The 26631-nt window shown below is 40.3% G+C and overlaps 2 protein-coding genes and 4 non-coding genes across 7 annotated transcripts; 5 read left to right on the forward strand and 1 right to left on the reverse strand.

The window, feature by feature from the left end:
• Positions 1–316: 316 nt before the first annotated feature.
• On the reverse strand, positions 317–19665 carry ZWILCH (zwilch kinetochore protein). Of its 2 annotated transcripts, XM_034435459.3 has the most exons (18): positions 19271–19665; positions 14160–14211; positions 13252–13347; positions 13058–13173; positions 11453–11649; positions 10354–10433; positions 9870–10040; positions 9524–9595; positions 9049–9142; positions 8704–8756; positions 8094–8190; positions 7870–7949; positions 6160–6316; positions 5676–5704; positions 4801–4937; positions 3209–3304; positions 1949–2067; positions 317–1363 (listed from the first exon to the last, which is right to left on the reverse strand). In XM_034435459.3, exons 1-18 carry the CDS (start codon positions 19324–19326, stop codon positions 1278–1280), a joined length of 1788 nt encoding a protein of 595 aa, XP_034291350.2. In that variant the 5' UTR covers positions 19327–19665; the 3' UTR covers positions 317–1277. The 2 variants fall into 2 exon arrangements, with proteins under 2 accessions (XP_034291350.2, XP_034291351.2); XM_034435460.3 differs by lacking the exon at positions 9870–10040 and having other exon boundaries at positions 19271–19419.
• Positions 19654–25465, forward strand: RPL4 (ribosomal protein L4). Its single transcript, XM_034435463.3, has 10 exons — positions 19654–19792; positions 21192–21363; positions 21957–22063; positions 22412–22550; positions 23155–23279; positions 23610–23739; positions 24001–24157; positions 24818–24901; positions 25099–25219; positions 25309–25465. Exons 1-10 carry the CDS (start codon positions 19790–19792, stop codon positions 25390–25392), a joined length of 1122 nt encoding a protein of 373 aa, XP_034291354.1. The 5' UTR covers positions 19654–19789; the 3' UTR covers positions 25393–25465.
• On the forward strand, positions 21019–21120 carry LOC117676255 (small nucleolar RNA SNORD16). Its single transcript, XR_004594380.1, has one exon. It is a non-coding gene; the product is annotated as a small nucleolar RNA SNORD16 (small nucleolar RNA).
• On the forward strand, positions 22252–22350 carry LOC117676254 (small nucleolar RNA SNORD16). The gene has a single exon (XR_004594379.1). It is a non-coding gene; the product is annotated as a small nucleolar RNA SNORD16 (small nucleolar RNA).
• On the forward strand, positions 23468–23535 carry LOC148112143 (small nucleolar RNA SNORD18). Its single transcript, XR_015729827.1, has one exon. It is a non-coding gene; the product is annotated as a small nucleolar RNA SNORD18 (small nucleolar RNA).
• On the forward strand, positions 23797–23868 carry LOC117676253 (small nucleolar RNA SNORD18). Its single transcript, XR_004594378.1, has one exon. It is a non-coding gene; the product is annotated as a small nucleolar RNA SNORD18 (small nucleolar RNA).
• Positions 25466–26631: the final 1166 nt, after the last annotated feature.

Genomic DNA, 26631 nt, shown 5'->3' on the forward strand with positions numbered 1-26631 from the left:
CAGGAGTTGGGGACGCCTTATATACCAAGAAGGGCAGGAAGGTGCTTGGGGAACTAGACACAAAACTGTATAAGGAGACTAAACCCGTTTAGCCTTGAGAAGACTGACAAGGAAAGGGATCATTTTTCTGAGTGTTGAGAGAAACTTAAAGCAGTTAAGAGCAGTTAGATGGTACAAGCATCCAAGGCAGGTATCAGATGGATTTAAGTGCAGGCTAGACAATCTACCTGCAAAGGCCAACAGTTGTACTTGATGCCAGGACTTCAGTGGTAATTCCAATTCTATGAAAAATTAACAACTTGCAATGCCACAGAAGTGAGAAGCTGTAGTATATGTTTATTTGGCAAATATATATGCCACCCAATCCTTGGTGGCTCATAAAATACATTTCAATGAGGCAATGCTAAAATTCCCAACAATTCCAAAACTAGTTAAAAGCCAACTTAACTCTTATGGCTGGGCACAAAAATGCAGTTTTTCCTACCGAATTGGCAAATTGTTTCAGAAATGCCACCAAAATCATTCCTGATGGGCTGCAGCTTGATAGAATCAGAACATGGAACCTTTTCTTGGCCCCAGGATTTGGCTCAAACAAAATCTGGAAGGCCTCTTGGTCAAAGCTGCTGGGCTTTCCATCACTCGGCTCCTCTTCCCTGGGCTGTAAACCAGGCTGCATGTCAATCTTCCCCTCCTCCCCTTAGTGACCATCACTGCTTATGTCCTTGCCTTTTTTGCCCCTCTCCCTTCCACCCTAAAACCTTCTGCCTAGCACACACATTTTAGTCCAAAGTTGAAACCTATTCTGTGCACAGAACCTTTTGTGTAACCTCACCATCAGGAATGGGGAATACAAAATAGTCGAGGCTTCTGAATTGTAGTGTTGCAGAAAATGGTTGAGAATACCTTGGAGTGCAAGAAGAATAAACTGTTCCCTATTAAATGAAATAAAACCAAACTGCTTCTTCAAAGCACTAATAATAAAAGTTCAGTGTTTTGAACAGAGAATATGAAAGCAATAATCAATGAGGAAGACTCACTGAAACACTGCTAGCAAAAAATATCCCTCTTTACAGAGGTTGCCACCTTTCTTTCCCCAGACATCTCATGGCTAGCTAACTCAAATCAGCTTTTCAATCAATATTGGATCCCTTAATCCAATTCCAAGGGTTTATAGCAATGTTTCTCAGCCTTGGCAACTCAGTGTGGACTCTAACTTCCAGAACTCCTCAGCCAGAATTCTGAAAGTTGGAGTCTACACACCTTAGAGTTGCACATGTTTAGATGAAGTCCACTTGAGAGCACTCAGAAAGTGTGATAAAATGCTTCTCTTTCTTGTCACAAATTTCAGTGTCATCCAGTGAATCTGCAGAACAAAAGGCAATGGTAACAAACATGGGGAAAAACTCAAAAGAAAACATTTTAACCGCTTTGGATGGGAGGGTCATTTATGAGGGCTCTTTCACAGTTACAGGGGAATTTTATTGACATTTCTACTGGGAAATACACCCACAACTCAGATTTGGAGAGTCTCCCAGCTATGAAGCCAATTAAAATTATGCAAAACAAGAAAGTCATTCACTCTGGAAACTAACTTCCCCAAACATAAGAAAAAAATAGGACAGAAGGTCAACTATGGGTTCTAGTTATTTTAACCAAAAGGAAAACAAAACAAGGGCAGTTTTCTCATAGACAGAAAACACAATTTTATCTAGATCTGTGGATACCACCTGTTAGAATAGAACACCCAAAACAAATAGATAGATACATTCCACAGATAAGAAGCCAGAGAATAAACAGAGGGACACAAAATATTACATGCCACCAAGTGATCTGCTAATAAATTCCAGAAGGAAATTTCAGAACAGGGCTTTGTTTACAACAGCAGCTATAATGAATGAAAGGTAAAAGCTAAGGCCATTCTAGATTCCAGACTGCAAAAGTTCCTCACCTCCATTGGCTGGCTGCATGTGTTCAGCTGGAGGGGTGCTGCTAAGCTGCCATATTGTTTTCACCCTTTTTGGTCCTTGACCGCTGCTGATTTCCACTCTCCATATTTGAGGATGAGCACTGTAAAAAAAAAAAAAAAGAAAAAGGTAAGAATTGATAATATTAAAGAGGTGCATATATTTGGAAAGTTCTGTGGTAAAAAAAGTCTCCTGCAGGTAGCCAGATCTCAAGACTATCTCTGAATGTTGTAGCTACGAAGGAAAGCTGCGAGTCTTGAGCCCTAACCAGAGAGAGCAATGACTTACAACAATTCTTGGAAATTATTGTTTGGAACTAGACTCTCTCGCTTAGCATCTGAATTCACTTGCCTGAATGGACTAAATAGGAATTGTATGAGAATTTGTTTTAATATTGTTCTGTGCTGACAGTGAGGGCTGGAATGAAAAGCACTTTTCTTCAATGGTTCTCCTTCCCCAATGGCTGCTTCCAGTCAAATGAGACAGTGAGGAAAGGTCAAGCTGTCAGTCTCCCCATTAGTAGTTGTCAGGCGCAAAGAATCAGAACAATTCTGTGAATAGGCCAACATTGATCGGTTATTGCTGATCACCTGTTTATCAGAATCTCGCCAAACTGACTGCATACCCCTGAGAAACTGGAGATAGTCTTTCACAGTCTAGCCTCTGTTGTTTCCTCTCCTGGAGCGATTCCATACTGGAATGTCTTTTTACTCCCTCCCTCCCTCTCCCTTGGCAGGTAGTTCCCCCAATAATTCCCCCACAGATGGATTACTGTAGTATGTTCTAGGTTTGACTGTTCTGGAAGATCAACTGGAAACCCCAGCTAGCACAACAAGCAGTGGCCCAGGTAATCATGGGCACATTGTGGTTTGTCCACCCACCCCATTATAATGGGAGCTGCACTGGCAGCCTGTTACCGGGTTTCCCCGAAAATAAGACCGTCTTGTATTTTTTTGAACCCTGAAATAAGCATTTAGCCTTATTGCCATGTGCTCAAAAGCCCGATTGGGCTTATTATCAGGGGATGTCTTATTTTGGGGGAAACAGGGTAACTTCTGATTGCAATTTGGGATGCTGGTTGTCACCTCGGAAGCCCTACATGACATTACAAATGTTATCTTTCCTCAAATACAAAGTTTCAACTACTGCCCATGTTTGACTGACAAGGAAACTTCTATGCCATTTATTATTGCTTCTCTGCCAATTTGATAGATGGCCCTTAACTCTCTGAGGACTTAACTTACTTTTGGTAAAATTCCTTCACCAAACATGTCCTGACTGGTAGCTGAAATGCATGCTTTTCATTCAGAGGATTTTCTTTATAGTAATTGATACAAGTCCTACAAAAACAAAAATAGTTTCACTCAACCAATTCTTAGATAAAATATTAGAAAAGTTATATAGATTACAAAGTAAATGAAAACCAGTGGCAACTTCAGATTTCTGTTCAATACATACAATATAGTGTATGTATACACACACACACACTATATATATACCGTATTTTTGGACTATAAGACACACCTTTCCCCCCAAAAAAGAGGGTGAAAATCTGGGTGCATCTTATACTCCGAATGTAGCCCCGTCCAGCTTCTCAAACAGAGGTTTCAGAGGCTGAAAAAAGCATCAGAAACGAAGCTTCAGAAAAGAAGCCCCCAAACAGAGCTTCAGAGGCTTTTTTCCCTGAAGCTCTGTTTCGGAGCCTTTCAGAGGCAAGAAAAAAAACCGGAGTTTCAGAAGTTTCAAAAAAAAAGCAAGGCCCAGAGCTCACAACCAAGGAACCTGTTGCTAAAATTCACCTCTGGGAACAGCTGATTGGGGGTATTCCGGGAGGCCGATCCACCTGCCAATCAGCTTTTTTCTTATTTTCCTCCCCAAAAACTATGGTGCATCTTATACTCCTAAAAATACGGTACACACACAGAAAGATATAGTTATATAAATAGCAATTTAGATAGGTACCATGATGAATAAACTTGGACTGAACTGAATAAAAAAGCAAAAGACACTAATTATACCCAAGCCTAGAAGTTGACCCACAAGGTATCCTATATAAGCCACAGAATAAGCAGATCAAAACAAGTGGGCAAAGCTAGGCCAAAACCTAAAGTTGATTTCATTTTTAATATTTAATCAAATGCAATACATACAATCACTTTCCAATCATATTAAATACATTTCTGTTCTATATTAAAGGTTTAAACTTTGGTAAGAAACAGGGATATGCAAGTCTCAAAATATTTGTTTTGTGACAATTTTTTAAAAATTGGTTTTCTATTAAGTACATTTCTTAGTGCTTAATGAACATCGTGTTGTCTGGAAAATTATTTGTTCTGTGACAATTGAGAAGTCTTTTAAATTTGAAAGACTCATTTTCAGGGATTGTTCTGAACTTTAAACCCTTGCAAAAAATGGATCTCACAGCCAGACCTTCAATTTCAAAGTATTCCCCACTCAATACTCCTTGGAGATGGTTTTTAAATAGCATACATCAGGGAGAACTCTCTCTTTAAAAATAAATTGTGTTGTGACTTTAGGAACATAATGGGAAGAATAAAGTTTCTTCCCTTGCCTCTTGATTTAATAGAGATAGGAATGGAAAATGAAGGTAAGAACGAAATGCTACTCCTAAAGGATCAAAACAATTTGGTAACTATTAATTTATGGGTGTTCCCCATGCTGCTGAAGTATTCCTTTAGCCTTCCTTCTCCAAATGCAGAAAGAAGTGTAGGAGCTGCGCACTTTTTGCACAGCTATATGAAACAAAACCACCCCTAACATCACATTTATTCAAGGGAACCCTCTTATTAAGAGAAAGTTGCTGGCAAGCAATTACTGTGTCAGAAAGATGAGGTTTTCATGTTCTAGTTTGATAAGATCCAAGCAGTTGTCCACAATTTCCAACATGTGGTGTAGTTTCTGGATACGATGAACCTGTTCCTGAAGATCTACTGAAGTGGACATGAAGTAATCCTTTAAAAGAGAGAACAGAGAACAAACATCAGGAGCTATTGACAGCATCCTTAATCATGACCAAATGCTCGCTTTCCTAAGGATTGGATAAATAACAATATGTAGACAGCCTCAGTTGCAAAAATCCAGTAAGAATCTCCCCAATGCTCTCCATGCCAGACATCTGTCGCTATTCAACTCTCAAGTAGAGGTAGTCCTCAACTTATAGCCATTTGTTTAGCAAGCGTTCAAAGTTACAATGGTGCTGAAAGTGACTTACGACCAACCAATTTTGCACTTTTAACCACTGCAGCATCTCTGCAGTCATGTGATCAAAATCCAGGCACTTGGCAACCAGCCTGTGTTTATGACACTTGCAGGGTCCCAGAGTCATGTGATTGTTATTTGTGGCCTTCCTCACTGGCTTCCAACAAACAAGCAGTCAGTGGGGGAACCTGGATTTACTTAACATGTAATTCACTTAATAACTGTGGCAAAAAAGATCATAAAATCAGATGTGGCTCATTTAACAATCAGTCTGCTTAGCAATGGAAATTCTGGTCCCAGTTGTGTTCATAAGTCGAGGACTACTTATATAATATTATTTCAGGGGTGTCAAACTCACGTCGTCATCACATGATGCATTGTGACTTTTCCCCCCTTTGCTAAAATGGGCGTGGACGGTGTGTGACACATCCGGCCTGTGGGCCACGAGTTTGACACCCTTTTATTATTTGGAAAGTGAAGACTATGACTTACCAAATGAGTCCGTATGGCAAATTCTTTGCCTGAAACACAAAACATAATTTGTATCACAATTTCATACAAAATAAATGCTAAAAACTGCAATGAAAGCCTTAATTTATTATTTATTACAAAATTAGAAAACCAAAAGCTGGAGAGAATGAGATTTGCCTCCATTTTTGCATTATTGGGGCCAACTGAGAAACTGAAAGAAAAACTGGAGTAAAGAGACAGCTAAAGAGTTTTATCTTCCATAGTTCAGAGGTTAGCAGGGGAAAGTGACGATGGGGAGGGATCCAGCAATGTCAGATAATCAATTTTGTTTAGAAAAAAAATCTCTATTTATTAGTTTGTAAATTAAATCAATACAGCTTGATGTCTGATAAGTAATTTGTTCACCACTTGTATTAGTTGACAAGATACTAATATCTGTTTTTTACAGAGAAAAACAAATCATTTGGACACAACTACCCAAAATCAGGATGGGTACCCAACATACCCACAAAATAGCTGATATAGTCTCTCTTCATTTTATCCACGCCTATTTCTACAAGCATTTCAACGGGAGAATCTCCATCAAGAGAAACTGTTTCCATCTTTCCATGATAAGATTGCTTGATCAATTTGCTCAGTAAACTGTTACTTTCTTGATGAATCTACAAAGAGAACAAATGTTTTACATAGGTCTTCCTACTCTTTATAGTATATATCCTGAAATATCTCAAAATAACCATTTAAATAAATCTAATTCTAAATACTACATAAATTACATATTTTAAGTGTGCAAAATAAACCTCCTGCACCCATCATTCAACCAAAATATAGTCGCCAATCATCATCCTGTCTCATGTTAAGCTCAGTTTGGAAAAGAATCACAAAATGAGACCAGAATATTTGAGACTCCCTAATGCACAGGGCACAGATTAAATCAGGATAAAAAAAAATCTGAAACATAAAGAGTGAATCATGGAACAATGGGGGAAACACTTCTAGAAGCTGGGGTGTTAATCATATGGTTGTGGCTGCCATCTTGACTTTTTGAGCACCTAATAGATATATCTGCTGTAAAAATCAGGAGGAAGAAAAAGGAAAACAAACTAAGTACTTTTTAGTACCATACCTTAACATTACTTCTAGCAATTAAGTACATATATTAAGTACATATATTTCTAGCAATTAAGTACATATATTTGGCCAGGTAAGACTATTTGACTGGATTGATATCTCCTGCCAAGCCACATTTTATTTAACTATGATTTGGGAAATAAATCTGGAGTTTCTTAACAGGTATAGACCTAAGTCAGAATTAAAGAAACTACATGATACTGTTGTGTCATAACAGGCTGCTTCTCTGGCAATCAAAGACTAAGGGATTTGAATTCTATTAACTGCTCAATGTAATATTATTGAGAAGATTTGAGGATGGAGGACCCATTAACCTCTATCAAGCAATTCCAAATCAATTAGTTTCCAATTTATACATTTCTATTTTTTTTAAAAAAACAAACATCTGTAGGACACGCCTTCTCTCCTCAGCCCCATGCGGCTCTCCAGCCCTCCCCTTTCCTGAAGTGGCTAAAGCTGCCCTCTCTTTACAAACCTTTCTGAAGGTAGTACAGCTTTAGCTATATGTAGGAAATGTTTGCCAGTGGCTGGGTCTGAAAATGAGAAAGCAAATGCAGTGAAGTGCTGGGCACAACAGGTGAAAGAAAGGTTGGTGGGCAAGAAGGCAGATGGGTAAATGAATGCTTGCTGAGGCTTTCTGGGCATGGCAGCAGCCGCAGAGCTATTAGTTCTGGGGGCGGTTGCCACCCCAGAAGGCAGGGTGTAGGGTAGCCAAAAGAGCAGAGATGGGGAGGGGGGGCGACTCTGTGGTCAGAAGGGCAAGTGGGCTACCAAGTGCTTGACTTCTGATCACGTGACATGGAGGTGCTGCAATTGCTGTAATTTGGGGCACAGGTCGTAAGCCCATTTTTCAGTGCCATCCTAATTTCAAAAAGTCACTGAACAAATGGTCATAAGTCAAGGAATACCTGTAACTGCATTCAGCTTAGGTTTTGATTTGGTTCTGCCTAGTTCTTTCTCCTAATCTTGCCCCTGGTTTTAGGGAGTGCATCCTTTTGCACATCACATCAACTCCTGGTTCGAAAAGGCTGGGCATGCTGAAGTATAGGAAGTATAGCATTCCAGGTCTGTTACTCCGACTCACCCATGTCTGCAGTTCTCCATGCTGAAGGGCTCTTATTACCAATGATAAACACTTCACCAGCTCCTCATGCGAAGCAACGTCTCGGGGGAGAAACGTCAAGTATTAAATAAAGCAGTAGCCAACTCAACGTAGACCAGGTGAATTAATAAAAATCCTTCCCTGGTCCCCTTAAAGACTGAACATCTCACAATGTTTTGAGAGACAGAATCTAGAAACATACATACTTCTCCATATATTACACCACAGCAATTCAAGGAAATCAAGGTCTCCGCGCTGACTAAAAAGCGTTTTCATGGAATCAATGACTGCAGCAGTGTTATCCTGGAGAACCAGCAAAGGGAAAATGAATTTCAAATTTCAAAATGAAACTGGAATTACTATTTTAGTTATTTAAACATTACAGTTCAAAGAAACTTTACAACATGTATTTACATTAATAAGAAAACTAGAAATAGAATTTTAAAGGTTCAAAATAACAAAGTGCATTAAAAAGCTATGAAGGTGGCAGGAAATATAACACTCTTTTGTCATCAACCCTCCAAGAAAGGGTGATTGACACTTCTAATATAACTTTTCCCATTTCTAGTTAAGTTTAGAGGTGTTGAGTAATTGAATGGCCACTGAACAAGGCAGTTGCTAAACAACAACTATTTGTATCAAATTTGGAAATAGGTTTACCAAAAGGATGCCTATTAGTTTTGCCATTCTAGTTGAGACAAAACTCACTGAAAGCTTCAATATTGAAACAGTCTTCAGTTTGTATCCAAGGTAAAATATTATGTCAATCTAGTGTTCTGAGGGAATATTTTTTCCGTTCACTATCTTACCAAATACCTCAGTATCATCTTCATTTTGTGATGTCAGTCCATCTACTACATCTTTTAAATCTAAAAGAAAAAAAATGGCCATCAGCTTTAATGTAATGGAACATACTTTGTTCTCATGCAACTTTGGCTGGAAGGAACATTTCCTGAACACATCAATTCGTGATGACATGGCACACTTGCCTCCATGCCACTTATTGGCTCATATCTGGTGATTTCCATTTGGGATTAGTGCACTGTGTGAATCCAGCCACTCTAATTTATTCAGCAGACCAAGTGTGCAATGCAAACTCAGCCATTATACATATTTCAGTTAAGACTTCAAGGGAATTATTTCCAAAATGCTTAGCTTTACCTTTCAAAAGTTTCTCTACTAGTTCAACAGCAGATTTTCTTCCCAGTGCCTTCGGCCATTTTATTACTCCATTCTTCAAGGTCTCAGCCAAACTCTAATGCCATCATCCAAAAACAAACAAGTCTAAAGTCATGGCTTGATACAACAGAGTGCAACACACAATGTCATTCGTGGCTATTTAAGACAGGCTGCTGCCTCAGAAGTAGACTGATCCAATTAAGGGGGTTTGCTCTTCAGTAGAATATATTACGTATACTTATGTGCCCAGATGCACACACACACAAAATAAAAATGCTACTGAAATTACCAGGACGTTTAAGTGTTAACACATTAAAAACATTCATTTAAAGCATGTTTAACAATTCTACCTTGATTCCATTTCAAAGAGGACTGTCGAGTAAAATCTTGCAATCATCCTTGCTATTACTCAGCTAAGCATTATTTTCTGACTGGGAAATAATGTCACAATACTCACCAAGAGAAACTGTAATTCCCTGTTTGGCTCATATACAGAACTCAAGGGGCTCCCAGAGGTCATCTGAAGTGTCTGAAATTTTCAAAAATAAAATGATTCATATCTATATCTCTATCTATCTATAAATATGTGATCCCCTATATATAGGTTCTAGGTCTAGAAAGAATGAATCATTTACTTATATTCATTATTTCTTGAATTGCCTGTTTTGAGATTCGAATGTTATATAACAAGATCATTTGCACACTTCCTCATTTACCCTGTTCACAATTAAATTATTGCTAAATTAGCAGCAACATTTCAGCATCTGTTATTATCACAGTATTGAAACTGTTGATTTCCTTACCAACAGAGCAGAGGATGAGAGGGGAGGGGTCTCCAGCATCATTTTCACACCCTCCCAAGCAAAATCTGCATATATATTTCTCTCCAATGGAATAAGATAATCCTCCTGAGTCGAGGAGTCCAGTGAAGTGGATTCGAGAAAGTCATAACGGGCAAAGCCTGTTATTGTCAGCTACGACACAAGAGAGTTTACAGCTATAGCCAGCCATGCTGAATGACTGTAGCCATGAAAACATTATATTTTATAAATTACCTTAAAATCAGGTTAAGACTACAATAATAAAAACTCCCTAAAAGCCGCACTGAAAACAAAGCCTCTCTCTGCATTCAGTATATAATGATCCAGCACATATTAAATTCAAAGTTATTGTGCTATGTATTAAAACACTATATACTAAACTCAGAAAATGTTCAATTGCGGTTTGCTTCATTTTTAAAAATTTTAGTATATATTTGGTTGTGAAGAAAAATCAAAATAAACATACATCTGAAGCATGATGTCTCATTCTATGATTTTCTTTCAGTTCTTCCAAGCCAATAGAATAATTATTATTTGAAACAGGACCTAGGGAAAAAAACCGAATGAGGGCTAACTAATTATCAAAGCTTGATAAAAAGCTTTGATTTCATTTTTAAAATCTTCTAATATTAATTCTATTATTCCTATCAGCAGCTAAAATGTAGAAGAATACTGTATCAAAAATTGTAATTAGCAACTAATAACATACCTCAATTAATCTTTAAGTTTGAAGTAGCAGAGAAAAACATATATCCAAAAGCAGAGAGATATTTCCAGAGGCTACTCTAAATAACCAATCCTAATTACATACAGTTTTAGCCCACAACTTCAAGAATAACACTTTGTTTGAATCAATTTGCTAAAACAGGTTTCATTTTAGAAGTACCCGTATTTTTCGGAGTATAAGACGCATCAGACTATAAGACGCACCTTGGTTTAGAGGAGGAAAACAAGAAAAAATTGGGGTTTTTTGCCTCCGTGCATTCCATTTTTGCCCTCCCCAGCATGCAGAAGCACTCTGCAGGCCAAAAATGCAACTGTTTTTGGCTTCTGGAGGCCTCCCTGGGAGGGCAAAAACGGGACCCCCGGAGGCCAAAAACAGGTGGATTGGCCTGGAGACTGATTCTGCATGCCGGGGAGGGCAAAAACGGGACACATGGGTTTGGGAGGGTAAAAATGGGCACGTATTCGCTGTATAAGACGCAAACACATTTGCATCCACTTTTTTGGGGGGGGGGGAGTGAATCTTATACTCTGAAAAATACGGTATATACCCTAGATTCTGACTTTTTAAAAAACAGTAGTAGATTTTTCCATTTCTTCTACTCATTGCTGATGGAACCTCCCACCACAGGCCAACACCTTACCACCGCAATCCCAAAGGGCTTTTTCAAAAGGCAACTGGGCTTTGTTTTTCCTTGAAGATGTTTTGTTCCTCATCCAAGAAGCTTCTTCAGTCTTCTCTCTTTCCATCTTCAAGGAAAAACATAGTCCAGTTGCCTTTTGAAAAAGCACCTTTTGGACAACCATGACCTGGATGACTAAGACTCTCCATAGACACTTACCACTGCAATTAACAGTGTGAAGCCTGATTCCCGAAAGGTTATTTCCATTTCTCAAAGGTTCTGCTCCAAGCCAAATTGTCTGTTTTGGGTCAGAAGGTTCACATCGTACCCAGAGCGGAGGAAGCTGCACTGCACGGTTTATTTGTAAATGTTTCATGTTTGGATTTTGTGACATTGTGTAGAAAGAAATCAACTGCCTATCAATGGTGAAAAGACATTATATCAGAATGGAAGATTACTAATTACGAAGTATTTGCTGTATTTTAACTTTTACTTTTTTGTATCCCAAAACAGTTAACATCAATTTAAAAAGGAAGGTAGTGCTTATTCCATTAGGTGAATACTTATTATATACACACAAACAAAAGGAATCTTATAATTGTCCCTTTTTGAGGAATTATTGGTACAAAATTCTACTTGCTCAAATATTAAAAGTTGATACCATTTTGTAGAAACTAATATACGTTTTTATTTATTTATTTATTTTTAAATTTGTATACCGCCCTTCTCCCTGAGGACTCAGGGCGGTGAACAGCCAAGTAAAAACATAAACTACAAACATTAAAATACAATTAAAAAGATATATATAAATTTGGCCCCATGATTAAAAACAATAACAGACAATTAAAAACATTTTAAAAAGTGTTAGGCCAGCCCGGCTTGCTGGAAAAAGAAGGTTTTAAGGGCATGGTGGAAGGCACCAAGGTCTTGGATTCTCCTTATCTCTGGGGGCAGCTGGTTCCATAGGGTAGGTGCCCCCACAGAGAAGGCCCTCCCCCTGGGGGTCACCAGCCTACACTGTTTGGCTGATGGCACCCCGAGGAGGCCCTCTCTGTGGGAGTGCACAGGTCGATGGGAGGCCGTCGGTAGCAGCAGGCGGTCTCGAAGATAACTAGGCATAGGACCTACACCTTGAAGCGCACCCGGAAGACCACTGGGAGCCAGTGCAGCTCATACAGGAGAGGTGTTGTATGGGAGCGCCATGCGGCTCCCGTGACTACCCACGTGGCCGCATTCTGAACCAGTTGGAGCCTCCGGGTGCTCTTCAAGGGGAGCCCCATGTAGAGAGTGTTGCAGTAGTCCAGGCGAGAGGTGACGAGGGCATGAGTGGCTGTGCACAGGGAATCTCGATCAAGAAAGGGCCACAACTGGCGAATCAGGCGAACCTGACAGAAGGTCTCCCTGGCTACAGCCGTCAGATGTTCCTCCAAGGACAGCTGCGTATCCAGGAGGACTCCCAGATTGCGCGCCCTCTCTGCAGGGGCCAAAGACTCGCCCCCGATAGTCAGTGATGGAGTCAACTGACTATATCGGAATGCCGGGAGCCACAGCCACTCAGTCTTGGAAGGGTTGAGCTTGAGCCTGTTCCTTCCCATCCAAATCCACACAGCCTCCAGGCACTGGGACATCACTTCAAGGGCATCGTTGGGGTGGCCTGGGGTGGAGATGTACAGCTGGGTGTCATCAGCGTACTGATGGTACTTCACTCCACACCTCACACGTTGAATTATAGCTGTTCTGCTAGGCAGTAAAATTAGTTTTTGCTTTAGGAAGAATATATATTCTAAAGGATAAAGATTAAAATAATCACACAAACATGCATACCTGGCTTTTGAAAGGGCCAAAGGAGATGCTGATAAATTCTCTTTCAGGAAAGCCTCAGAAACTGAAGGTTCACCATTTTGCCATTCTTCCAGACTGCTGGTTTCTTCATATGATCTCTGTAAAAAAGCAGCTGTGCTAGAAAATTTGCTAAGTTCCAGAAAGGTGGAACATATAGAAATAGTCAATTTACTTACCATTTTCTCTACAATAAAAAACCCTCCATTTTGGTCCCAAAGCTTTTCTAAGGGATTTGTATGGCCTTCATTGATCAAATGGATTTGTAGGTCAGTCTGGTAAAAAGAAACAAGTTGTTTCCATAGTACTTTTCTCAATTTAAATTTAAAAATAATTTTACTTACAGCACCATATGCTTATGCACTGAAAGTATGGAAGGCAAATTTATAGCAATTTCCATTCATGCACATCCTTTCCTTTGCAGCCTAATCTTACTTCAAAGTAGCAGATGTCAGAATTAGATTTTTCAGTAACTTTCTATAGTCTTGGATCTCCTTAGAGGACAGAGGATAAAGACTGTGTGTGAAGAATTAAGATGTTTTTCCACCAGACTATATAAGAGTTTTAATGTTGATACATGCATAATTTGGCAATCATGCTTTATAGCAGACTCCAGGATTTATGAATAATCCTTCCCTAGCAAAATAAAATTTATTTAAAGAAAACAACCATAAAGCTGTATAAAAATAACACATACCAAGCTACAGAGAAAATAGAAAATAGATCTATATTTCCTTTCATAGAATGTATTCAAATTAATTTGTATCAACAGTCCAAATTTGCAATTTGAATTATACAACATATCTGTTAAGATGACTTGTAATTTTTATTATTTATTATATCCTATGTTTCCCTCTGGAGTAAAGATTACCTCTCCAAATTTATCCTTACAACAAGAAGGAACATTTTACAGACTTAAAAAATATAAATAAATTAAACTTCTTTCAGCATTATATATTTTCCCCTTCTAGAATCTATATCTAACATTAAACTATTTTAAATCTTAGCATTTCTAAACTTCACTACCTTTAACTGCAAAACATTTCCTGTAAACTAATACTATGTTTAAAACACTTAATAAACATACCTCAAAAGTAAAAGGGCCAGTTGTATTATTCTGCTTTCTTTCCTCATATATTCTGAAATATAAATAGTGATTTACTTATTTTTTCTGAATACTGGAAACAGATCTCAAAGAGCAAAATGAAATCCTGGTAGAATTTTCAGAATGTAACCACTGCTAAAATGCTGTTTGACATGAGATGTGCCTATATACTAATGTTACTTTTAAAGTCAATCTACCATGTAGCAACCTAGAACAAAATAAGAAATCCATCCCTCACCTTCCTGCTTATTACTAGCAGAGGAAAACACAAGACAACTCTACACCATTCTCTTGACTAAATTCCAAAGTATTTGATAATTATAAGCAAAATGGCAACTACATGCACACAGAAGAAAAGAAAGACCTGAAAGATACTGGAAAAGATAATAAAAAAACAGATCTGCCAACACCTAGAAACAAGTAAAGTAATAACTAGCAGTCAGCACGGGTTTGTTAAAAACAGATCATGCCAAACCAATCTTATTTCATTTTTCAACATAGTGACTAAATTAGTAGACCAGCAAAATACTGTGGACATAATATACTTAGACTTCAGCAAGGCATTCGACAAAGTAGACTACAACCTACTTCTTTGTAAGCTAGAAAAAAGTGGGATAGCTTCACCACCAGATGGATTTGCAAGTGGCTGACAAACCGCACCGAGTAGTCCTTAATGGGTCTAAGTCTACATGGAGAGAAGTAAGCAGTGGCGTGCCACAAGGTTCCGTCTTAGGCCCAGTACTCTTCAATATCTTCATAAACGACTTAGATGAGGGAATAGAAGGGGAACTCACCAAATTTGCAGATGATACTAAACTGGCAGGAATAGCTAACACCCTAGAAGATGGGCTCAAGATCCAGATGGATCTTGACAGACTTGAACACTGGGCCCTATCTAACAAAATGAAATTCAACATAGAGAAAAGTAAAGTCTTACACTTAGGCAAGAAAAACCAAAAGCACACATATAAACTGGGGGAAACCAGGCTTAATAGCATTGACTGTGAGAGGGATCTTGGAGTCTTAGTGAACAATCAGCTAAATGTGAGCTAGCAGTGTGCAGCAGCAGCAGCTAAAAAAGCCAATGCAATCCTAAATTAACAGAGGGATACAATCAAGATCAAGTGAGGTACTAATACCACTCTATAAAACTCTAGTAAAACTACACCTAGAGTACTGCATCCAGTTTTGATCACCACACTGTAAAAAAGATGTTGGGACTCTAGAAAAAGTGCAGAGAAGAGCAACCAGGAAGATTAGGGGACTGGAGACTAAAACATATGAAGAACGGTTATATGAACTGGACATGGTTAGTCTAGTGAAGAGAAGGACCAGGGGAGACATGATAGCAGTGTTCCAATATTTGAGGGGCTACCACAGAGAGGAGGGGGTCAAGCTGTTTTCCAAAGCACCTGAAGGCCAGACAAGGAATAATGGATGGAAACTGACCAAGGAGAGATTCAACCTAGAAATGAGGAGGAACTTTCTGACAGTGAGAACAGTCAACCAATGGAACAGAAGTTGCCTTCGGAAGTTGTGGGAGCTTCATCACTTGAGACTTTCAAGAAAAGATTGGACTGCCATTTGTCAGAAATGATATAGGGTATCTGCTTGAGTGGGGTGGGGGTGGGGATTGGGGTTGGACTAGATGACCTATAAGGTCCCTTCCAACTCTCTTAATGACAACATAGAAAGATTGATAGCTACCCATAACAGAGCTCTCAATAGACCTCATTTAGCAACCATGTTGGGAGCAGCAACAAATGAAACCACAACTGTGCTTATGTTCTTACTTCAGGTTCCTTTACTTTACAGACCTGTGAAAGTCATACATATGAGTCGAATAGTTACTTTTTCATCACAGTTGTAACTGTGGTCGCTAAACAAATCAGTCACCAAATGAGGACTACCAATAAACTATACAGGTTCCAGCCAATATTCACAATGCATCTTGTAAACTACTACAGTTCTAATATCTGTCTGTCTACAGACAGACAGATATTAGATTTGCCTAATTCTTCCTGTAACACACAACTTTCCACCTGTTTGAGGCTTCTGAAATGCATATTGGATGAGACTAGGTAAAGCTGATCCTTTACTGGGCTTCCTGAGGCTGAAAACTGAAGTCTGAACTATATCTTTATTTAGAAAGATCTGGCAGAATACCTTCCTTCCTTCCCTTTGTATGCTGCCCATCTCCCCTATAAGGTGACTGGTATGGTAGTTTTAATGTTAAAAGACTCACAAGGAATCAAAGTCAAAAGGAGGCAGCTCATTCTGTCCAAAGAATAGAAAGATGTTTGGGGTTTGGGGGGGATTTGAGTCCCCCAAATGAGCCCTGATGACTGTCTGGACTAGACCCTGCAGTTTTCTTAGCAAGATTTTTGGAAATAGCTTCCTTCTGCTTTCTTCTTAGGGTTGAGAGAGAGAGAGTAACTGGCCCAAGTTCACCAGCTGGATTTTTCTGAGGTGTTTATAAAACTTCCCAGTCTAGTCTATTGCCCTACGATTTCTTGGGAGTGTCCCATCCAAGACTAACCCTACTTTTTATGCAACATTCATTTATACATTTCATTCATCCAGACCTTTTAGGAAACATATTTGGCCTGTGTGTGTATTTTCTTTAATTGGTTACACTGTGTAAATCTTTCCTTAAATAGTTTTGCCAAGGTACATGTTACATTTTTTCACAGCCACAGTTGTAATTTGAACTTAATGAACTGTGCACAAAGGGGGCATCACCCAAAGCGGATAAATATAGAAGCAAACCTCCCCCCAAACCTAAGAAAATGGAAAAACAATTGATTTGATATAACTAAATGTAATCAATTACACAATTAATTAATTGAGTTTAGTAGTTATTCTTATGGTATTATTTATTATTTATTGTGAATACATGTGGTATAAAAAAATTCCCCAAAACAATATGAGCAGCTTCCATTAAAATCCAAGCAAACATATTCATACGTTACTGAATATTTGGCCCCTCTCCAATCTTTCTAAATGGGAACAGAATACAGGCAGTCCATGATTTCTAACCATTTGTTTAATGTACATTGGAAATTATAACAGGACTGAAAAAGTTCACTTATGACCATTTTTCACACGACCGTTGCAGCATCCCCATAGTCACATGATCAAAATTTGAGCGATTGGCAAGTGCCTCATATTTATGATGTTTGCAGTGTCCCCAGGTTATGTGATCACCATGACAAGAAATGGGAAAGCCAGATTCACTTAGCAACCATGTTACTAACTTAACAACCATAGTGATTCACTTAACAACTATGGCAAGAATGGTTGTAAAATGGGGCAAAACTCACTTAACCTCTGTCTTCCTTAGCAATGGAAATTTTGGGCACAATTGTGATCATAAGTCGAGGACTGCCTGTATAACTCTCTTCTGGTACATTAAAAATACAATTTGGCAGCATTTTTCAAAGAGCCTCTGTACCACATAAGGCTTTGTGTTGCATGGGGTCCTTCCCACTGCATCACACACCTGAAAAATCAGCCTGGAAATATTGGCAATCCACCAGTCAAATGGTATTTGCATACAGGTAGTCTTCATCGTATGACCACAATGGAGCCCAAACTTTTCATTGCTAATTAAAGACAGTTGTTAAGTGAGTTTTGACCCATTTTGCAGCCTTTCTTGCCACAGTTGTTAAATGAATCACTGCAAGATCACTGAAGAGCCTTGGTAGTACAGTGGTCTAAAGCACCCTGTTATTAAGACCAGCTGCCTGTAATTACTGCAGGTTCGAATCTCGCCAAGGCTCAAGGTTGACTCAGCCTTCCATCCTTTCTAAGGTAGGTAAATTGAGGACCCAGTTTGTGGGGGCAATAAGCTGACTTTGTATAAAATATACAAAAAGGATGAAGGCTATTGCTTAGCGCATTGTAAGCCGCCCTGAGTCTCCGGAGAAGGGCAGCATATAAATCAAATAAATAAATAAAAAAAATATTACGTTTGTAACATGGTTGTTAAGTGAATCTGGCTTTCCCACTGACTTTGCTTGTCAGAAGGTCGCAAAAGGGGATCATGTGACTTCCCAGGAAACTGCAACGGTCATAAGTATGCACCAGTTGCCAAGTATCTGAATTTGGATGACATGACCATGGAGATGCTACAAGGGTCATCAGTGTGAAAAAACGGCCATTAGTGTGAAAAAATAAGTGTGGAAAATGGTCACTTTTTCCCAGTGCTGTTGTAACTTCGAACGTCACTAAATGAATTGTTGTAAGACTACCAATATTAGCATTTACTGAGAGCTGGAGAGAAACCATCAGGGTCTTCTTTAATTGGTCACACTGTAAACCTTTCCTTAGTTTTGCCAAGGTACATTTTTTACATTTTTTCCACAGCCTCCACTGAAAGCCCCCACGAATTTCAGCCCATTCCAGTATTTTAATAATAAATAATAAATAATAATATTTAATATTTAATAATAATAAGCTGACTTTGTATAAAAAAGAACACCACTTAGGGGGCCCCGAAAGCCCTACTAAGCAGGTATATACAAAAGTATGAAGGCTATTGCTTAACGCATTGTAAGCCGCCCTGAGTCTCTGGAGAAAGGCGGCATATAAATCGAACCAATAAATAAATAAATAAACTTTCATGCCCAGCCTTGACAGGACAGAGCCTGGGTTCAAATCTTCCCTCAGAGCTAAGCCATGAATGGCAAATACCAATCCAGGAATGATATTATGGGTTGTAAAAATTACAAAATAACTAAATCTGGGTAATTTCAGTTTACTTGATTATTTTTTTTTAGTTAGTTGTATGAGGCAAAAGAGCCCCAGCAGAAACCTAAATGCAATTATTTGAATGGCAGACTTTATTAGCAAGAGAATAAAAATGAACTAAATCATAATAATCGTCCCCTTGCTGTATTGCAAGGCTAGTAAGGCTCCCTCCTGGTGTTTTTCCCCCTCTCTATTTTTATAAACATCCCTTAAACTGGAGCTCCGTGAACCCTCAGCTCTACCTTTCAAGCCTACCTCGCTGGGTTGTTGTGAGGATAAAGCGGAGAGCTAAAAACCCTATTTTTTTTTAAACAGTCCCAAGATTAGAGGAGCCCACTTACTGCAGGAGGAAGCTGTGGAAGCGGAGGATCTCCTCCTGCCGCCGCCGCGAAGCCATCCGAGCCCCGCCGCCTCAGAGACGGTCAGCTACCCGGGAGCCGCACGCATGCGCAGTCGCTTTCTGTAGCTCGAACTTGCGCGCCAGAACTACTTTCCATCACCCATGGACCCTTGAGGAATCCCTCCGCCGAAGAGAGAAACGCCTGCCGGATCCTTTCTCTCTCCTCCCCCTCCCCCACAGAATATAATCCCGACATCTCCTGAGGAGACTTTAAACGGAGAATGCGGCTGGAAAAGATTTTTTCCTTCATCTTCGCTAGACGAGGACATCAGAACGGAAAGGGACGAAGACGCGGGCGAGCTGCCGGCTGAGGGGCGCTTACTCGGCTCGTTAGGGGCGGGGCCGTGCGCGCAAGCGGCAAAAGCCTAGAGCTGCGAGGCGACCTTCCTTTTCCGGTCGGGGCTGAGGCGGAGACGGGCGCCGCGCGAGGGGCTCCTCAGCGGTCTTGAAGGCGCCCATCATGGTGAGGAGGGAAGCGGGCCGGGTGGGGGAAGAAGCCGCGGGAGTCGCCGGAACGCCTCGGCTGACAAGCGGGGAACGAAAGGGGCTCCTCCTGGGGAACGCGGGGAGAGAGGAGGCCGGGCAGGCCGGAGGCCGGCCGGGCAGGCGCCATCTTGGAGTCATGGAGGAGTCGCTGCCGCGTGGAGGCCAAGCAAGCCAAGGCCGAGGCCCGGCCCTCGCCTCGCAGGGAGCCCTCACGCGCTTTTAGGTCGGGGGTGGTGGTTGGGAAAGAAGGTCGCCCTTCCAAGGAGGCTGCCACGCACCGTGGAGCCTATCCGCGCTCGCTCTACCAACAACAATAATGGAAACGTAGATTCCTGACCATATTAAAGCACGAATCTTGCTGTAACCCCGTGGTGGGTAGTTATGGTAATCTTGACAGTAATAAATAATAATAGTCTTAGGAATGGTTGTAGGAAGGAGGTGAAATTCACGCTTGGGCCTCTTGAAGCAAGTCAGCAGATCGGGGTGTTAAAAGGCCTTTCAGCTGCTCAAGGAGCATTGACTTAGTGTTAGTTGACACACGCACGCACACCATCGAAATGCCGAGCCAGATGGAATCTCCATATTGAGTTACCTCTCAGGTGTAGCATTAAGGCCAAAAATTAGCCACATGCCTTCATTTCAGTTCTTTGTAGTTGCAAGATGAGGGGTAGGCTTGTGGTACCTTGTGTGACTACATAAGTATTGGTATGATCTAAACCAGGGGACTCCAACCTTGGCAACTTTAAGCCTGGCGGACTTCAACTCCCAGAATTCCCCAGCAAAGCAAAGCTGGCTGGGGAATTCTGGGAGTTGAAGTCCACCAGGCTTAAAGTTGCCAAGGTTGGAGACCTCTGATCTAAACTGTATTACTATGGTCTTATACTAGAGTACATAGATAGATTCCTGGAAATGATTGCAAGTGGGCCTTGTGAAGCAAATTACAAGTTCAATGGCTTGCGGAAGGATTGGGATGGGGTGGTCCTTGTGAGAAATGAAGTAATTCTTCCATTATTATCTTCGTGTTTGGACTATTCAGTGTTAGATAACATCCCCCCCCACACACACACACACCAAGTGTTGAGGTAAATCAAATTTCCATGCTGAGAGGCAGTATAATTCATATTTAACATTAAAGTCAAGATGCACTATGCTGCAGCATGCTGGGTATAGGCGTGCAGAATCCAATGCATTGAACACATGTATTGCTATGATGTTGTAATTTGCGTCCTATCTGGTATTCAGGGACGGTTTGCCTGCTGTCCATAAACTGTTGCCATTGAACTGACGACTCTTCCAAACTGAGCAATAGTTCTATGTTATTGTGCATCAGCAGAATGAGTTGAATTGCAAGCCTAATGTGCCTTTTCCCTCTCCAGGCTTGTACTCGACCATTAGTATCGGTTTACTCCGAAAAGGGAGAGGTTTCAGGTAAAAATGTCACCATGCCTGCTGTATTCAAGGCTCCGATTCGCCCAGACATTGTGAATTTTGTTCACACTAATTTGAGGAAGAACAGCAGGCAGCCCTATGCCGTCAGTGAACTTGCAGGTAAGTTGCAGAAGAGTTGTGTTTTGTAAAATTTGAAAGATGGAAATTCACTGCTTTTCAATATTAAAAGTGATGGCAGTTATCACATCCCAAGCAGTGATGACACTTGATTTGAAATATGCAGTAATCCACTATGAAACATACTTTCTTCAGATGATAACATTAAAAAAAAAAAACATCATAGTGGTTTCATTTAGTTTGAGATTTAAGATAATCCAAAGAGTTATTGGGTTTGAAAATGAGATTCTGCAACAGAAAGCATTTTAGTACCCACAAGAATGGTGAAATTTTACTTAGTCTTGAATTTCCCATATTTACATACCACTGCAATCACATGTCTTTAGATAAAATATAAACTTGCAAAAAATCAAAATAAATTACAGCCACTTACAAAAAAATCAATAATATTTAGAATGGCTCATTATAGATTCATTAGGAAACATGAAGCAGATGTTTGCTTCCAAGCCCTGTTGGAAAAAGTTTGCTTTTATTAATATTACTAGACGATCTGATGTTGGTGCTTAAATCTTCAGGGAAATTACCTAATATCTATAATCTGTGTGGTGAATATATATATTTTTTCTTTTCCCTAGGACACCAGACCAGTGCTGAATCTTGGGGTACTGGAAGGGCAGTTGCTCGTATTCCGAGGGTTCGTGGGGGTGGAACTCATCGATCTGGCCAGGGTGCTTTTGGCAATGTATCCTTCATTACACAAATTATTTGATATGCATAGAAGCTATGCATATCAAACACTGAAGTTCAGTGTTATGATTTAAAATGTTTATATTTTGTTTGATGGAAAGTTCACTTAAAGCCCTTGTAGCATAGAAAACCCAATACCAATTGCTTGTCTTGTTTTGGTTACAAGAAGAGAGGTCCCTTACTTGCAATGATGTTGTAATTTGCGCCTTACTCTGTATTCAGTGACAGTTGCCTGCTGTCATCAGCTGGTGCAGATGATTGATGATCCTTTAACTCTGAGCAAGGTGGAAGAGGGGCTTCCTGCAATAAAAAGACAGTTCCATCCTTGACGCCCAATGCATAGATGTGTCGTGGAGGTCGCATGTTCGCCCCAACCAAAACTTGGCGACGCTGGCACCGCAGAGTGAACGTCACTCAGAAGCGCTATGCCATCTGCTCTGCTCTGGCAGCTTCTGCTCTTCCCGCTCTAGTCATGTCTAAAGGCAAGTATCTTTCTGCAATGGCATTGGTATACAGGGTAAATGTAATTGAACTGAGCATATAAAATAGTATCTAGGGAAGGGTATTAAGTGTTTCACTTACTGCACTTGTATAAATATCCTTATAACCACATCAAGTTCACAATAGATAAAAACATAAAACCTAAAATAATGCTGCAACACAGGAATGATAAAATCAAAAAGCAGAAATTTAAAAGTAATTACAACAAACACAGATATAAATTCCAATATAATAACACTACAAAAACGCTTCAGGGACCTTAATTGAGATGCCTGGGGGTAGGTGCCAAATGAACCCGTAGGGAGAAGGTATTCGACAAGGTCATGAGCACATAAAAACATAGCTTGCTTCCCTTTCAATTAGGATAGAGGTGGCAGTGATCTAAAGCATGCTTAACCAGGATGAGGGTATTGGACAGGCTACTTGCACAGAAGAGGTCATTCTGGAGATAACTAGATCACTCCATTAGTCTTTAAATGTACTCAGAAATTAATTGAAAGTCAACGGAAAAGTCAGGGTAGTAGGTTTTGGGCTTCACTTGCCAACTCTAAACTTTAAATGATGCTTTTGCTATCTTTATGTCAGGTCACCGCATTGAAGAGATTCCAGAACTTCCTCTGGTAGTTGAAGACAAAGTTGAAGGCTACAAAAAAACCAAGGAAGCTGTTCTCCTACTTAAGAAGCTGAAAGCTTGGAATGATATCAAAAAGGTGGGTTGATCATCAATTACAAAGCAGAAGCATTGCTGACTGATGGACAGACTGATTGTTTTATTTGGCTTGAAAAATCTGCTGGCCAGTTCATTACTAGAATTCACTAACTTCAAAGAGCTTAGCATTTAGTACGCAAAGAGAGATACCAAAGACGACTGAGCATACATAATAATCACTGTTGCCTTTGTACATGATGAATTTTTCACTGGTCCGTGTTTCAGATAAACGTTGACGATAGTGAAATTCTGAGTTGCTGGGTACAGGATCTGTTTGTTGTGCAATAGTGAAGTAGTGAATTTGAGTTTTTACACACCTGTTTCTGTCCAGGTCTATGCCTCTCAGCGTATGCGGGCAGGCAAAGGTAAAATGAGGAACCGCCGTCGCATCCAGCGCAGGGGACCTTGCATTATCTATAACGAAGACAATGGCGTCATAAAAGCATTCAGGAATATCCCAGGTACTCCCTTCAGTTACCCTCCAGGATTCACAACAAAGTTGTAGGCTGGAAAAGGGCCCTGAATGATGATATTCCACTTCATTGGTCCGTGTTTCTGAAAACACATGATTTGGTGGAAGTTCTGACTTAAGTATCAGGTGGTGGATTTCATTTGAGATGCATTTACTTTCTAAACGTCATGGATTTGAGTTTTAAAAAATAACTTTCTCTTTGTGGGTATGTTTTACATGGAAGGACATCTGGCATTCTCTCCCCTAATAGGAATTACTCTTCTCAATGTGAACAAGCTCAACCTCTTGAGACTCGCTCCTGGTGGCCACGTTGGACGTTTCTGCATCTGGACTGAAAGTGCTTTCCGCAAGTTGGATGACTTATACGGCACTTGGCGCAAGCCTGCCACCCTGAAAAGTAGCTACAAGTGAGTCTGTCTTGGCCTGGTTTTCAGCTTTGCAAACTGGAACACTGAAAGTCCGAACCCAGGCATGTCCAACTCAAGGGGCCTTTGAATGGGGATGACCTCAGTCATTGTTCACCTTTGCTGTTAGCAATAGATTTATATACCGCTTCATTGTGATTTTACAGCATTCTCTAAGCGGCTTACAAAGTGAGCATATTGCTCCCAACAATCTGGGTCTTCATTTTACTTCCATCCAAAGGATGGAAAGCTGAGTCAACCTTCCATCAAATTCCTGGCACTGGGCACTGTCAGCCTGCAAATACTGCATTCTAACCACTGGGCCACCACAGCTCTTTTAGTAATTCATAATATATAGAAATATAGTAGGAGCTGTGCAGTACTTGAGCTTTGAAGGGGAGAGGGGCTTTCTTTAGTGTAATTGACGACACTATAAAGTGTCGGTGTTGCATAGATACACCTGCAGGCTTTAATATCTGAAGTGCCAGAGCCATTCTCTGGATAATCACCTTTGGAGGGGTTTGCACTATAATAGTCTGGGCTTGTTCCACCTCTGTTTCTATTACAAAATGGTAACGTTATATATACCTGCCAATATATATTCCTCCTCGAAAAGAATAATGCATTAATTATATCTTTGTTCTAATCTGTCTTTCAATGCAGTCTGCCAATGCATAAGATGACCAATACTGATCTTGGAAGGATCCTAAAAAGCCAGGAGATCCAGAAGGCCCTACGTCCACCAAAGTACGTATCCAAACCACAGGCTTTTGTTCTCTGGAGGATAAAAGTGTGCTTGTGTTCCCATGAAGATGGAGTTGTGTTGTACTTTTCTGCATGCGACCTCTTCTCCCCAGTATTGGTCCTTGGTAGATACCCTTTATACACACCGAGTGATCCACCAAAGTTGTGTTCACAGTTCTGTGTACCCATCTGTTCTGCAGGAAGAAGATCCGTCGTAGAGTCCTTAAGAAGAATCCACTGAAGAATTTGAGAATCATGGTTAAACTGAACCCATATGCCAAAACTATGAGGCGTAACACTATTCTGCGCCATGCTAAAAATGTGAGTGGCTTGACATTTCTGAAATGTTATTCCAGAACAACTATTTTAAAGGAATAGAAATGACTGAACTGTTTTCTGTTTTTTGATAGCACAAACTCAGAGAGGAAAAGGCAGCGAAAGGAAAAGCGAAGATCCAAGTGGCAGGTGCTGAAAAGAGTGAAAGTACAGCATAAAAAGAGTTTCTACACTTTTATGATTTAATGCTCAAAAAGTCTCAATTTACCCATAATAAAAAAAAATATCCAAGGTGGTGGTGTCATTTCATCTTTTATTTGCAGAGAGTAGCATAATTCAGTAGAATGCAAGATAATTAGAAACAGAGCAGCATGACTTGAGCTAAAGGATGCCCTTTGCATGAACATATTCACCTGAGGGTCCAACAACATTAAAAATTAAGCAGATGTTGCAGGAATGGCAGGAGGAGAAAACTGGATTTCATTACCAAGCTGGAATCTCTCCATCACAGCCACAGAAAAGGAATTCTATCAAGATCTCAGGAGAAAAAATGTGGGACCTTTACAAATAGTTTCTGGCTTTTTTTTGTTAATGCTTTTTGTTTCTGCATAAATATCTCTTACTGAAAAATAGAAATTGATAGGAAAAGCAGATTTGCTATTGGTGTATATATTAAATGTGCTATTAACAATGGTACTGTACTTTTGGGGAAAAGGATGCTAGGTTGCCTCAGATTTGGAGAGTGTTTGGCTTTAACGCTTTCTGCTCAGAGATCTCCCAGCTATATAACAAAGTGGATGTGAAGAAATGATGCCTGGGAGTTGAAGGCCTTCTGGGGTCCACCCAGGTGATACCGTTTCTGTGTTGGAGTAGATTTTACAAAATAGGGAATGCATTGTAAACTCACAAATTAACGTAAAGGTCTATAATGACACTTTTCTCTACCAGATTTAAAAATCCTTGCACATACGTTCCTTATACCACAACCTGGCCAAATCAATACAGGAAGATGGGGCCTTTTAATCTCTTGCAGATACTGCAGTGCTTAAATCTCGGCGTATCTGAATCCAGTGTTGTAAACTTTTGCATTCCTGAGCTCCGTTGGGACAGACCGGGCAGCAGGGGGGAAAAAAATGTAGATTTGCGACACAAATATTGGCAATATGCGAGGATTTATTGATCACATTTGTAAACTGCCCGCCTCCCTCACAAACGCTAGGGTGCTAACAAGCTTTCAAAAAAGCAACCCCGCTCGCGTTTCTTCCCTCGAGGATAACGCCCTGGGCAGAGCGAAAAGGGTCTCTGGCTCCCCTCTGCCGCTAGCCTTTCCGCCCACGTCATTGCTGGCTTTTGCTCCCCTCCCCATTTTGGGGGGGCGGGGCGGGGCCACATTAAGAGCCTCTCACTTCGGGCCTCGAAACCAGGCACGTGTCTTTTCCTTCCCTCTCTTCCGCCCT

This window comes from Pantherophis guttatus, chromosome 13 (genome assembly GCF_059756535.1).
Source record: "Pantherophis guttatus breed Tessera chromosome 13, ASM5975653v1, whole genome shotgun sequence".
NCBI classification, from domain to species: domain Eukaryota; kingdom Metazoa; phylum Chordata; class Lepidosauria; order Squamata; family Colubridae; genus Pantherophis; species Pantherophis guttatus.